At 40.0% G+C, this 12,898-nt stretch overlaps 1 protein-coding gene across 15 annotated transcripts in view; it reads left to right on the plus strand.

Moving 5' to 3' along the window:
* sh3bgr (SH3 domain binding glutamate-rich protein) overlaps positions 1-12,898 on the plus strand; it is a 44,829-nt gene that overhangs the window by 25,235 nt on the left and 6,696 nt on the right. For 2 of the 15 annotated variants that reach the window (XM_078232738.1, XM_078232742.1), the window contains exons 4-8: positions 2,494-2,556; positions 7,112-7,207; positions 8,668-8,760; positions 12,405-12,434; positions 12,847-12,876. In XM_078232738.1, the coding sequence (XP_078088864.1) occupies positions 2,494-2,556; positions 7,112-7,207; positions 8,668-8,760; positions 12,405-12,434; positions 12,847-12,876 (312 nt within the window). The remainder of the gene's footprint in view (positions 1-2,493; positions 2,557-7,111; positions 7,208-8,667; positions 8,761-12,404; positions 12,435-12,846; positions 12,877-12,898) is intronic. The other 13 variants (XM_078232739.1, XM_078232746.1, XM_078232740.1 and 10 more) reach the window with 9 other exon arrangements.

Here is a 12,898-nt window from a genome sequence, read left to right on the forward strand (position 1 = left end):
GTAGGCTGCAAAGAGACATTGATAGGATGCAGAGCTGGGCCGAAAAATGGCAGATGGAGTTTAACCCTGATAAGTGTGAGGTGATTCATTTTGGGAGGACAAATTTAAATGCGGATTACAGGGTCAAAGGCAGGGCTCTGAAGAGTGTGGAGGAACAGCGAGATCTTGGGGTTCATATCCACAGATCTCTGAAGTGGATAGAGCCGTGAAGAAGGCCGATAGTGTGTTAGCGTTTATTAACGGGGGGGGTTTGAGTTGAAGAGCCGTGGGGTTATGCTCCAACTGTACAGGACGTTGGTGAGACCACATTTGGAATATTGTGTGCAGTTCTGGTCACCTCACTATAAGAAGGACGTGGAAGCATTGGAAAGAGTGCAAAGGAGATTTACCAGGATGCTGCCTGGTTTGGAGGATAGGTCTCATGAGGAAAGGTTGAGGGAGCTAGGGCTTCTCTCTTTAGAGCGGAGGAGGATGAGACGCGACTTAATAGAGGTTTATAAGATGATGAGGGGGATAGATAGAGTGGACGTTCAGAGACTATTTCCTCTGGTGGATGTAGCTGTTACTAGGGGGCATAACTATAAGGTTCATGGTGGGAGATATAGGAGGGGTGTCCGAGGTAGGTTCTTTACTCAGAGAGTGGTTGGGGTGTGGAATGGACTGCCTGCTGTGATAGTGGAGTCGGACACTTTAGGAACTTTCAAGCGGTTATTGGATAGGCACATGGAGCACACCAGAATGATAGGGAATGGGATAGTTTGATCTTGGTTTCGGACAAAGCTCGGCACAACATCGAGGACCGAAGGGCCTGTACTGTGCTGTACTGTTCTATGTTCTACACCTTCTAAAACATGCAGGTCGATGTAATTAGCAGAAGCTGGCAAGGGTGATTAATTTGATCTGGGGCATGGCCAGTTTTGTGGGCTGGATTGGCTTCCAGAGTGATTTTTAAAAAACTAGTGCAAAATAGCTCCAGATGAAATTTGCATTTGAAATTTAGTGATCCTTCTGTGCTGATTTGGCCCATTTTAAGCAAATAGTGCTAAATTAAAATAACACAACCTCAAGGAAACTCCCAGTCCAAAATCTTTAAATCTATGTATTTTTTAAAGAATAATGCATTTTTTTTAACTTGTAAAGGATTTTTGTGCTTCCCTACCTTTTGGGCAACCTATTCCTAGGCCATAAACAAGTGAAAAGTTCATATGTGGTATGGTTAGAACAAGGCAAAGAAAAGGGGCAAATATTATTTTAATTTATAAAATGAAATAAATTTTATTTCTTTATAAAATTGAGAGTAGATACAACAGAATGATGTCCAGATTTCTGCAGTAAAATTGGCATTCCCTTACACCATGACTCCAGAAACTGGAGATCTAGCACACTGTACCACTCAATTATTTATTTTCTCTCAAAAATGAAGACAAAATTTTTATTTTTGCCTGTCTAATTTGCAGAGGGAAAAGAATTTGCTTTCTCTTGTCCTTTTTTTGTCCCATGCACTTTTTTGTGCTAATCATCGTGAGATTTGAGGGCCAGGAAAAGGAACACGATTTTAGTTTTATGAACACAGTGTCAGTAACAATTACTTCCAGCTGGGTACAGGATGGTTGGATGCAAAAATAAGCTTTCTCTATCTCTGCCTTAAGCCCAGTCTCAGAAGAAGGCCATCATCTCAGCACCAGTATGATTCTTTTCTGTTTGGAACACCAGTCATTCTTATGACCTGCCTGAGTGAGATTGCCAACAAAGTGCCACTTTATACCCTGTGGGCCAACAACCATCGCAGAAACATCAGTTGAAATTATCCAATACCTTTCACGTGATAGTGGGTGTAAGGTCACTTTCATCCCTTTGTCTGAATTGCATACGAGCCTAGATTCCAGAATTGAGAATAATGTTACTATCTCCACAAGGCATAGTTTCCCCAAATATGCTATTTTAATCAATTTCTTGAATATAGTAAGTAGAAAGAGTCTTGGGAATTAACTCGGGTCACAATGTTGGATTGCATGTTGCAAGCTCAGTATATTGCTGTTAATATGAAAATAGCATTCTTATAAATACTGTTACGTGTGAGATAGGTAAATGATTTATATAATGTTATGTCAATCTGTTTTTTTTTTTGTTTTCATGTTTGACTTGCACATTCTTATTTCAGATCCAGTGTATTGGAGGAATTGGGATATATCGTGCTATTGTAGATCATTTATATGTAGGTTAAGACAAATGGTTTCCCACTGATGCTTAATATTTATTGGTTTAATCTAAAACTTGAGGGTCAACTTCAGAAAAGTTGGTTTCCAAACCTCTTGAAGACTTGATTCTTAATGGATAATGGCCAACAGTCAAACTTACTGAGCATCAGTTTTGTCATTTGTATTACACTGAATCTGAGGTGGAGAAATTTACTGAAATCTTCTGCTCTTGCGTGCTAATGAAATAGTTTATATATAATTCAGAGTTTCCTTTGTTTATTTTGCTCTGCTACAGGAAGCACATCAGGCTGCAATCATCCAGAACGGCGAAGTTCCAGAAAGTGATAAAGGAGACTTAGTAATTAAGCATAGAATTTCTTTCGCTTTTATGTTTTCTGACTTGCTCCACTTCCTCATTTGAACTAACACTTACCCAGCCGTCAGTGTGTTTCTTTGGTGCTTTTGAAGCATGCAGTGCAGATCATTTTCTGGTTGGAACCCTGTTTAGAAGCTGCATAATTGCTTCTTGGTTGGCACGTATTAATGGAACAGAGTCTGAATCTGCTTAGGGTATGTTTTACAACTAGCAACCGTGTGGGACAATAGAAGGAGCAAAATGGGGGCTTTGTTTGAACTGTAAACTCGTCCAACTGAAGCAATGTTGTAGCCTGAGAGTCTCCAGTTTTTACAAGTATCCGTTTTCTCATGATATTTATAGTCCTGTTGTTATCAGTATTGCAGAGGTGATCTGTTACACTCGAGATTGGCCTGTTTAGATACAGGGTGAGGCCAGAGGACTGTAGAATTCCACACACTCTTTCAAACAAGGGCTATAACATTTGAAGAAGAACCCTGCAACCAGCAGCAAGTCAGTTTAACCTTTGTGGTGGGAAAGCTTCTAGAAACAATAATCCAACACAAAATTAACAGTTGCTTTGCCAAGTGTGGATTAATTAAAGAAGCCAACCTGAATTTGTTGAGAGCAAATTGTGTCTAACTAATTTGCTTTTTTGATGAGGCAATAGAAAGAGTTGATGAGGGCAATGTGGTTGATGTAGGAACATAGAAGCAGGCGTAGGCCATTCAGCCCTTTGAGCCTGTTCCACCATTCAATAAGATTGTGAATGATCTGGTTGTTTCCACTTGATTCCACTTTACTGTCTGCCCCCCTCCCCCCATAAACCTTGACTGTCTTGTGCATCAGAAATCTAACTCTGCCTTGAATAAATTCAGGGAACAAGCCTCCACTGCCTTCTGGGGAAGATAGTTCCACATCTCCTTATCTCAGTCTTAGAATGGAGATATCTTTTTCTTAAACTTAAACTACGTTTCCAACCAACCCCCCAAAGAGAAACCTCCTCCCTGTATCCACACAATCAAGTCCCCTCAGGATCTTACAAGTTTCCATAAGATCATCTCTCATTCTTCTAATCACCAATGGATATAGGCCCAATCCACCTAACGATTCCTCGTAAGTCCTTCAGCCCAGGAAAGAGCCAACTGATCCTTTTTATGAACTTCTGTTTAAAGAATGGTATCAAAACCGTAGACAATATTCCAGACGTGATCTCATCAAACCTCTGTACAGCTGCAGTAAAAATTCCATACTTTTACATTCCATTCCACTCATGATAAATGTCTGTTCCATTTGCCGTCTTAATCAATTGCTAGATGTGCAAGTTAACTTTTTCTCTCTCTTACCAGAACACCCAGATCTCTCTCCCACTAAGTTCTGCAATTTTTGACATCTGGGCAGCATTTGACTGAGTGTGGTGGAGTCATACTAGCACAAAGGAAGGTGGTTATGGTTGTTGGAGGTCAATCATTTAATTCCCAGATATCTTGGGGTAATGTTCTAGGCCCAGCATCTTCAGCTGCTTCATCAATAACATTCCTTCCATCATAAGATCAGAAGTGGAGATGTTCATTGTTCAATATTGAGCACTGACGACTCAGATGCTGAAGCAATTTGTGTCCTATGCAGCAAGACGTGGACACCATTCAGGCTTGGGCTGACAGTTGGCAAGTAGTATTCGTGCCACACAAGTGCCAACTAGTGACCATTTCCAACAAGTGAGAGTCCAACCAACATCCTTAGTCATTCAGTAACATTACTATCACTGAATCCCCCGCTATCGACGTCCTGGGAATTTTGATTGACCAGAAACTGAACTGGGCTATATTAACACGAGCAGTTCAGTTGATACAAGAGCAGTTCAGAGGTTGGTAATTTTGCAAAGAGTAACTCACCTGCAAGTATACCCTTTCTTAGGTAGGGAAACCAAAACTGCAGACAGTACTCCAGGTGTAGTCTCACCAAGGCCCCACGTAACTGCAGTAAAACATCTCTACTTCTGAACTCTCATCCTCTTGCAGTGAAGACCATCATGCCATTTACCTTCCTAATTGCTTGCTGCACCACCTCTCCACTTTCATTGACTGGTGTACAAGTCATCCAGATCCCTTTGCACATCCACATTTCCCAATATATTACTGTTTAAATAATACTCTTCCTTCCTGTTTTTCACACCAGAATGTATAACTTCACATTTAGTCATGTTGTACTGCATCTGCCATGACCTCTGCCACCTAGAAGGGCAAGGGCAGTAGGTGCATGGGAACAAAACCACCTGCAAGTTCCCCTCCAAGCTACACACCATCCTGATTTGGAACTATATCACTGTTTCTTCACACTCACTGGGTCAATATCCTCCTACAACAGTGATAAGTTTAGAAGAGAGGGTCTGATGGAATTGGCGGGCACATAGCAGATGAAATTTAATGAAGTTCTTCATTCTGGTAGGAAGAACAAAGAGGAACAACATAAATAAAAATGTGCAATTCTAAAAAGGATGCAGGAACAGAGGGAGGTATATGTGCACAAATCATTGAAGGTGGCAAGGCAGGTTGAGAAAGTGGTTAATAAAGCATGCAGGATCCTAGGCTTTATAAATGGGGGCATAGCATGCAAGAACATGGGAGTCAGTGTAAAATATTACTCTGGTTGAGGCTGAAGGATTGTGCCCAGTTCTGGGCACTATGTTTTAGGAAACGGAAAAGATTCATGAGATGGTTTCAGGGATGAGAATTCAGTTACTTGGATAGGTTTGAGTAGTTGGTGCTGTTCTCCTTGGATAGGAGAAGATTAAGAGGGAATTCAAGAGAGGTGCTTAAAATAAGACAGTGTGAGGAGGACAGTAAAGGACTAGGTGGACTGATGAATTGGACAGGCAAATGGCAATTAAATTTAATGCCAGGAAGTGATGGAGGAATGAGGGATGACAATAAAAATAAACTGTACTAATTTAAAGGGGGTGCAGGTACAGAGAGATGGTGGAAGGACAAGTTGATAAAGCCACTAAAAAGGAAAAGGTATGCGAGATCTTTGATTAAGAGTTGATCACTGTTGATCTTTGGTATTAGAAAAAGTGAAATGGTTGGAAAAGGAAGTTATGCTGATTCTTTTTATAAATCACTAATTGGGCCTCAACTGGTTTCATCTTGAACTCTGACCACTTCATTTTCAGAAAGGTATCAAGAGGATACAGTTGAAATGAAACCTACAACCTGAGATGTGGGACTTCAGTTAAATGGAGAGACTAGAGAAGCTGGAACTGTTTTTTGGAGCAGAGGATAATTTATTGGAGTGTTCAGATTTATGAAGGAGAAATTGTTTCCACTCGTGTGTTTGTCACCAGAGGACGCTGACTTAAAACTTAAAATAATGGGCAAAAAAAAGAGGAAATTTTATCTTACACAATGGGCAATAAATGCTGGCCAGCCAGTGATGTCCATGTTCCATAATTGAACTTAATAAAGTTGTGATCTGGAATGCACTGCCCAAAAGCATATTGCAAGCAATTTTGGTCGTAACTTTCAGAAGGGGACTTGATTGAACAGGAGAAACTTGCAGGTCTGTGGGGAAAGATTAGGGTAATGTTACTAATTGTCTAGTTCTTTTCAAGGGATTTCTCTGACACAATATGCTGAATGCTTCTGAGGTACAAGATTCTATTTCCGGAATTTTCCAGCCATTCCCTCCAGTGGGATCTTGCAGTCTGGCCAATGGTGAACCCCTGCTGAGGCGGTGAGGGGGGGGTTCATACAACAGGAAACCCCGTTGATAGCAGCAACCCCCCCCCAAACTGGCCAATGGTGAGATGCCTCCACTGCCACGAAACACACCGTGCGGGCACTGAAAGTTCCGTCTATGATTGCCTCAATAGTTTCTCCTTTAACATTGAACACGGGTGATTCAAGGATGATTTGATGCAGATGTTTAAAATTAAGCAGGAATACTGTAGACGGAATTGGATCCCTTCCACTGATTGGGGTATTTAAAATAGGAATGCATATCAGAGATAAAATATTAAATGTGGAAGGATTCAGGAGATACAACGTAAAAAATCTTTTAACACAGGAATCTGAGGCTGTGGATACACTCCAAGAGACAATGTCAACTTTTAATATGGATGATTGATGGAAAGGGAAGTAAAGGAATTTGGAAACCGCAGGCACATTGGATTAAGACTATTGCTTATACTAAGGATAAATATCAACACAAGGAAGTTCAGGGATCAGCTTGTTCCAGGTGTGATTTTTATTAAGGAAAAGCTGGGAAATTAAGGAGGTTTGTGTATTTAGGAAACAACCTGAATTTAATTGAATCCACATTTCTTTTGTGGCATGATCAGTGATAACCTGTAAGAACCTAATCTTAATTACTCTAATCACAGGCATTTGTAAAAACTGGAATACAGAAAAGCCAGGATGCAATGTGCATTTTTTTAATGTCTCTAATCATTTTTAGCTTGGTTAACAGAAAAGAATGCTGCCTCTGTCTCAATTATTTGTCTGCGACATCTTTGCATGATGCAACTGTTTTCCCTCATCTCAATTTTTCACTTTGGTAGGGCAGTGAGAAGCATTTGCATATAGCTGCGGAAGATCAGCCTGAAGAAGCTATTGAAATGTTGCATAATCATTTTGAACAGTCAACAGATATAAATGTAATTATGTATCTGCTTGCATTGCTTTTTGTGTGTGCGTGTGGTATATGGTTTGTGTGTGCTTTTTTTACTCTCTCATTCTGTTTTGTTTAACTTTGATCTATAATTGTGTGTGTGGGTGGAAGTCATCAAGTCCTAGTTCAAAGAAAATTGAAAATAATTCACTTGATTTTTTTTGATGTAAGGAGGTTTAAGCCACAATGGATGTCTCATAGACAAACAATATATTTTAACACCTTTATTCATTAATCTACAGTTGTAATGAGAGAGTGCTCCTTGGGAGCAAGAATAAATTAAGTGAAGGATTGTGGAAAAATTCGTTCCACTTTAACACAGTTCAATGTTAAAGTATTATACTGGACTGTTAGATTCTCATCTCAACATTTTGTGGTCTGCAAAATAATTGTATAGTGTGGTATTTTGTATAATAGCCTGAATTGCTTCAGGTGTTTTGTAACTTAAATACTTTGTAACTGACATCTTTTGACAGAACTTTATTTGCAGACCTCTGATGCAACGTGCCTAATGCGGACCATAACATTTATTTTAAAAAGTGTATTTTCTGCTGCTGAATTATACTGTTTCTATCACTTGTTTTTTTTATGCCATTTGAAAATGAAATATATGTATACAATCATACATATACAGTAACTTCAAGGTTGTAATTTCAGTTTGGGAGTTCAGATTTTTTAAAACTTGAGTCATATTTAATTCCCTTAATAAAATGACTGTGTGATAACCATTCCTGAATATCAATTCTATTAGCTTGTAGTTTTTTTGTCAAACTGCTTCATAACTTTGAGAAACAAAAATGAAATGTACTGGAGCACTTGAGTGACCCAGGGTGCATCTGTTGAGAGAAGACAAGTTGATGTCACCTGCTTACATCATAGCACCTGTAGACCATTTAGCCTCTATGGCCTATTTTGCCATTCAGTGAGCTTGTGGCTGATGTGCGCATGCTTCGTACCTTTGGTTAACAGAAATCTGTCGATCTCAGATTTAAACTTAACAATTGCTCCAGCATTGGTTATCTTTTTAGTGGGAAAGAAGTAATGGCATGAGAAAAGAGAGTAATAGGATGAGATTTTGTTTACTCCTTACATCAAAGGAAGAGATGACATGCTTTCATGTTAATATCACTTCTGCCATTTAACTGTCTCATGTTTTTCCACTCAACCTCTTCACATTTTATTTTGTGTGTACATCAGTTTTCATTCTTTTTTGTTTTATTCCTTTTTGAATGGTGTTTGTTGGTAATAGCTTCCAATTCTGATTAAACATCAGCATGTCTACTTTCTCTTCAGTTCTTGCTGAGTGCTTACAGTATTCCCAGTTTTGTTTCAACTTCCTGACTTTTACAATTCTCTTTTTTTTTTGTCCAAGTTTCTAGAATTTGGTAATTTTATTTTTCTTGTGGACTTTGCTTTCTTTTTGAATATTGATGTTGGTGTGTGCAGGAAAACATTGGTGAGAATGAAGCTGAGAAAGATGAGGAATCCGTTCATCAAACGGTTGAACCAGAGGAGGCTGTAAGAGAATTTCACACACCTGTAAACGGTCCTATTTTTTCCATTTGAGTGGCTTAACCATTTCATTCTCAATGTTAATCTTCACTTCAAATAATTTCAATTAACAAGGCAAACTAATAATCCACAGGTCACTTAACCATCTAATAATCAATTTAATTACAACTGGTCAGTTGATTAAATTCAGCATTTTATATAGAGTTGGGGAGGAAGCTTGAACATTGATTTTTAATTTTAAAGTTGGTGTAGGATTTGCAAGGGGGCCACGAGAAGATGGTGTTATAGAAATTGTCCTTTCTGTAATCAGGAATGTAAATATCCTGAAAATAGTATTTCCGGTAAATTGTACTTCTGGTACATGATGCTTTTGATGCTATGTTGCATCTGGTGTTGCGAACGTGGTTTATTGATAAACGTATTGGACTTGCCAAAGTTGTTTTTGACTTCTCCCATCTGCAGTTGGTGTCACTCAATCTCATTGTTCAAAATGCCTAGATAATTTTGGAGCATTCTTGGAATTGTATTGTTGAGTTGATTGTTATAGCGTGGCAGCTTTACTTTCCAGCTCCTTAAATCAAGTGAAGAGGTAATAAGAACCCAAGCATAGCATTCGGAAATATCATTGGTTATAGTGGTTTGTTCCTCCTTGTTTTGCTTCTGTCAACACCCCGAGAAAAGACCAGACAGCATCATTGCATGTCAATGAAAGGAAGATCTCTCTCCAATAAAAACACCGAGTGCGAATATTTAACCAGATGAATAGGTTTAACGTTAGACCTCTAGGATCAAGACAATCACAGTATGTGGTGTGGAGAAGTGCCATAATGGTGGTAGTTTGTTTGTCAGTTTCCATTATACAATACAGTGCCTCAAACCTGGCAGTCCAAAAGCTGGAGTTGTCTGAAAACCAGATGTTGTTAGAATGTGCCCCTTCATTGGTGCGGTGTGATGCCTGACAAGCTAGCCTCTTCACCACTTGAAGTGCCAGTCTATTCCCATGCTCCAAGCAACCCTTTATCTTACCTTTATCTTAGGTGTATAAAATGTTGAGAGGCATAGATCGGGTGGACTCTCAGAGGCTTTTTCCCAGGGTGGAAATGTCTGCTACAAGAGACACAGGTTTAGGGTGCTGGGGGGTAGGTACAGGGGAGATGTTAGGGGTCAGTTTTTCACACACAGGGTGGTGGGCAAGTGGAATCGGCTGCCGTCAGTGGTGGTGGAGGCGAACTCAATAGGGTCTTTTAAGAGACTCCTGGATGAGTACATGGAGCTTAATAGGATGGAGGGTTATAGGTAGATCTAGAAGGTAGGGATGTGTTCGGCACAACTTGTGGGCCGAAGGGCCTGTTTGTGCTGTAGTTTTTCTATGTTTCTACCTAACCCACCTTGACCTGAACCAAACCATTCATAACCTGAAATCCTATGATACCTTGATCCCAAGGTTTTGGGACACTGTACCAGTATCAAAGACTTGCTGTGTCTGCCATATTGCATTGTTTACAGAGTGCTTGTATTAACTCTTACCTTTTCAGATGGTGTGGAATGACTACTTTACCATTTTGGGCACATGAATAACGCATTCCATTAACTAACATGTTCATTTATAGTGTTCAGCTCATTTCCACCTTTCTAGTCAAACACATATGCTTCTACACTTCTAACATATTTTAAAACTTCTTGTTATTGTATTAAAATACGCATGTTTTCTATTTTAATTTATTTTGTACTTTCCAATTTTTTTCATTTAGAGACTAGTCTTGGAGGTGAATGTGGGGTGGGGGAAGGTGGGGGCTGTATTTTGTGAACTGCAGCATTTAGAGAATCATACAGTGCAGAAGAGGCCCTTCAGCCCATCAATCTGCACCAACACGTGAGAAACACCTGGCCTCCCAACTAATCCCGTTTACCAGCATTTGGCCTGTAGCCTTGAATGTTATGACATGCCAAGTGCTCATCAGGTACTTTTTAAAGGATGTGAGGCAACTCGCCTTTACCCAGATAGCACATTCCAGACTGTCACCACCCTCTGGGTAAAAAGGTTTTTCTTCACATTCCCCCTAAACCTCTTGCTCCTCACCTTGAACCTATGTCCCCTCGTGATTGACCCTTCAACTCCGGGGAGCAGCTGCTCCTTATCCACTCTGTCAATGTCCCTCATAATCTTGTACACCTCAATCAGGTTGCCCCTCAATCTTCTCTGCTCCAACGGAAACAGCCCAAGCCTATCCAACCTCTTTTCATAGCTTAAATGGTCCATCACAGGCAGCATTCTGGTGAATCTCCTCTGCATCCCTCCAGTCCCCTATCACAGCCTTCCTATAATGTGGTGACCAGATTGCACACACATCTCTAGCTATGGCCTCATCAAAGTTCTATACAATTCCAGCATGACTTTTCTACTTGTGTAATCTATGCCTTGATTGATAAAGGTGTCCCATATGCCTCTTTCACTACCCTATTAACATGAGATCTTTGGACAAACACGCTAAGGTCCCTTTGTTCCACAGAACTTCCTGGTATCTTGTCATTCATTGAATACTTCCTTGTCAAATTACTCCTTCCAAAGTGTATCACCTCTTGCTTTTCAGAGTTAAATTCCATCAGCCACTTATCTGCTCACTTGGCCATCCTGTCTGTATATTCTTGTAACCCCTCACTGTTAACCACCCAGCCATTCTTTGTGCCACCCACAAACTTACTAATCCTACCCCCCACATAGTCGTCAATGTTGTTTATATAAATGACGAATAATAGGGGACCCAGCATAGATCCCTGTAGTACACCACTGGACACTGGTTTCCAGTCACTTCTGTCATCACAGTCCGTCTCCTACAACTGAGCTAATTTTGAATCCACTTTATCAAGTTGCCCTGTATCCCATGTGTATTTGCCGCCTTTGTACGTCTCCCATATGGGACCTTGTCAAAGGCTTTGCTGAAATCCAAATCAACTACATCAACTGCACTACTCTCACCTAAACACCTGGCCACTTCCTCAAAAAATTAAATCAAATTTGTTGGACATAACGTCCCTCTGATGAAGCCATGCTGACTATCCCTGATCGAGCCTTGGCTCCAAGTGGAGATGGATGCTCTCCTTCAGAATTTTCTCCAATAGTTTCCTTCTCACTGACGTGAGACTCGCTGGTCTGTAGTTCCCTGGCTTATCTCTACAACCTTTCTTAAATTTATCAAACCACAACTTGCATTTATGTAAAATAACATTTTCAGATGCTTTATGGAGAGAAAAGTAAAGATTATAAACATTAGGAGAGATGACCATGTTGTTTGTTGAAAAGGTGGACTTTAATTAAGCTCTTAAAGATGGAGAGAGGGGAGGTGGTGGTGGAGTGGGGAGGAGCAGAGGGAAAATGTTGGAGTGAGTTCCACAAAGTTGAGTCCAGGGCTTCAACCAGTTCCCCACAGGAAATACCTGCCTTGTAGGTAGGAGTGGGTTATGTAAACCACTAACTACTTTAAGCATGTTCTTTTGATCTTTGAGTACCTATGAACAATGTCAGGGGGAATGGGCTCTTCCCATTCAATATAATAATTATATCTGTCTCAAGTGAGCCATCAATTCGTAGTGTTGGTTTAATTACCTGAATGCAGAAGTTTGCCTGTCTCCAACTCTTCTGTCTCATCTGTTTGTTTTCATAACTTTGCCAGGCAAAGGAAGAGGAGCAGCCAGAATCAGAGGTTGGACCTATAGTATTTTTTTTCTAAGGATTTATTGGAATAATTTCTAAATGTGTACGATGGTGTAATACATTTGACGAGAGGAAAATGTATTGGGAGTGTTTCTCCCTTCAATGTTGGGTCGGGTTGGGAGATTAAAAAAAAAGTCTTTTATTATTCTTCTCTTCTCCCAACCATATTCCCGTGGGCTCTGCTCCAACACCAACACATGTGCATCTGGCCTTGTTGACCTAGTCTAAGGAAATAATGTTGACGGAGGAAATATAATAATTAGATAAATGGAGTAGATGCTGAGTCATAATGGGAGAGTTATTGCAGGTGACAGTTATTTGAGAGGCTGTGTGCTTTTACACTTAACCTGCAATGTTATTCTTGATTTTTGTCTCTTGTGCTTTTATTTATAATTTGCTAGGAAAAAGAAGAAGCGGAGCCAGTAACAGAGGTTCGATCAATAATTTCTATAG

This window comes from Mustelus asterias, chromosome 17 (genome assembly GCF_964213995.1).
Source record: "Mustelus asterias chromosome 17, sMusAst1.hap1.1, whole genome shotgun sequence".
NCBI lineage: Eukaryota > Metazoa > Chordata > Chondrichthyes > Carcharhiniformes > Triakidae > Mustelus > Mustelus asterias.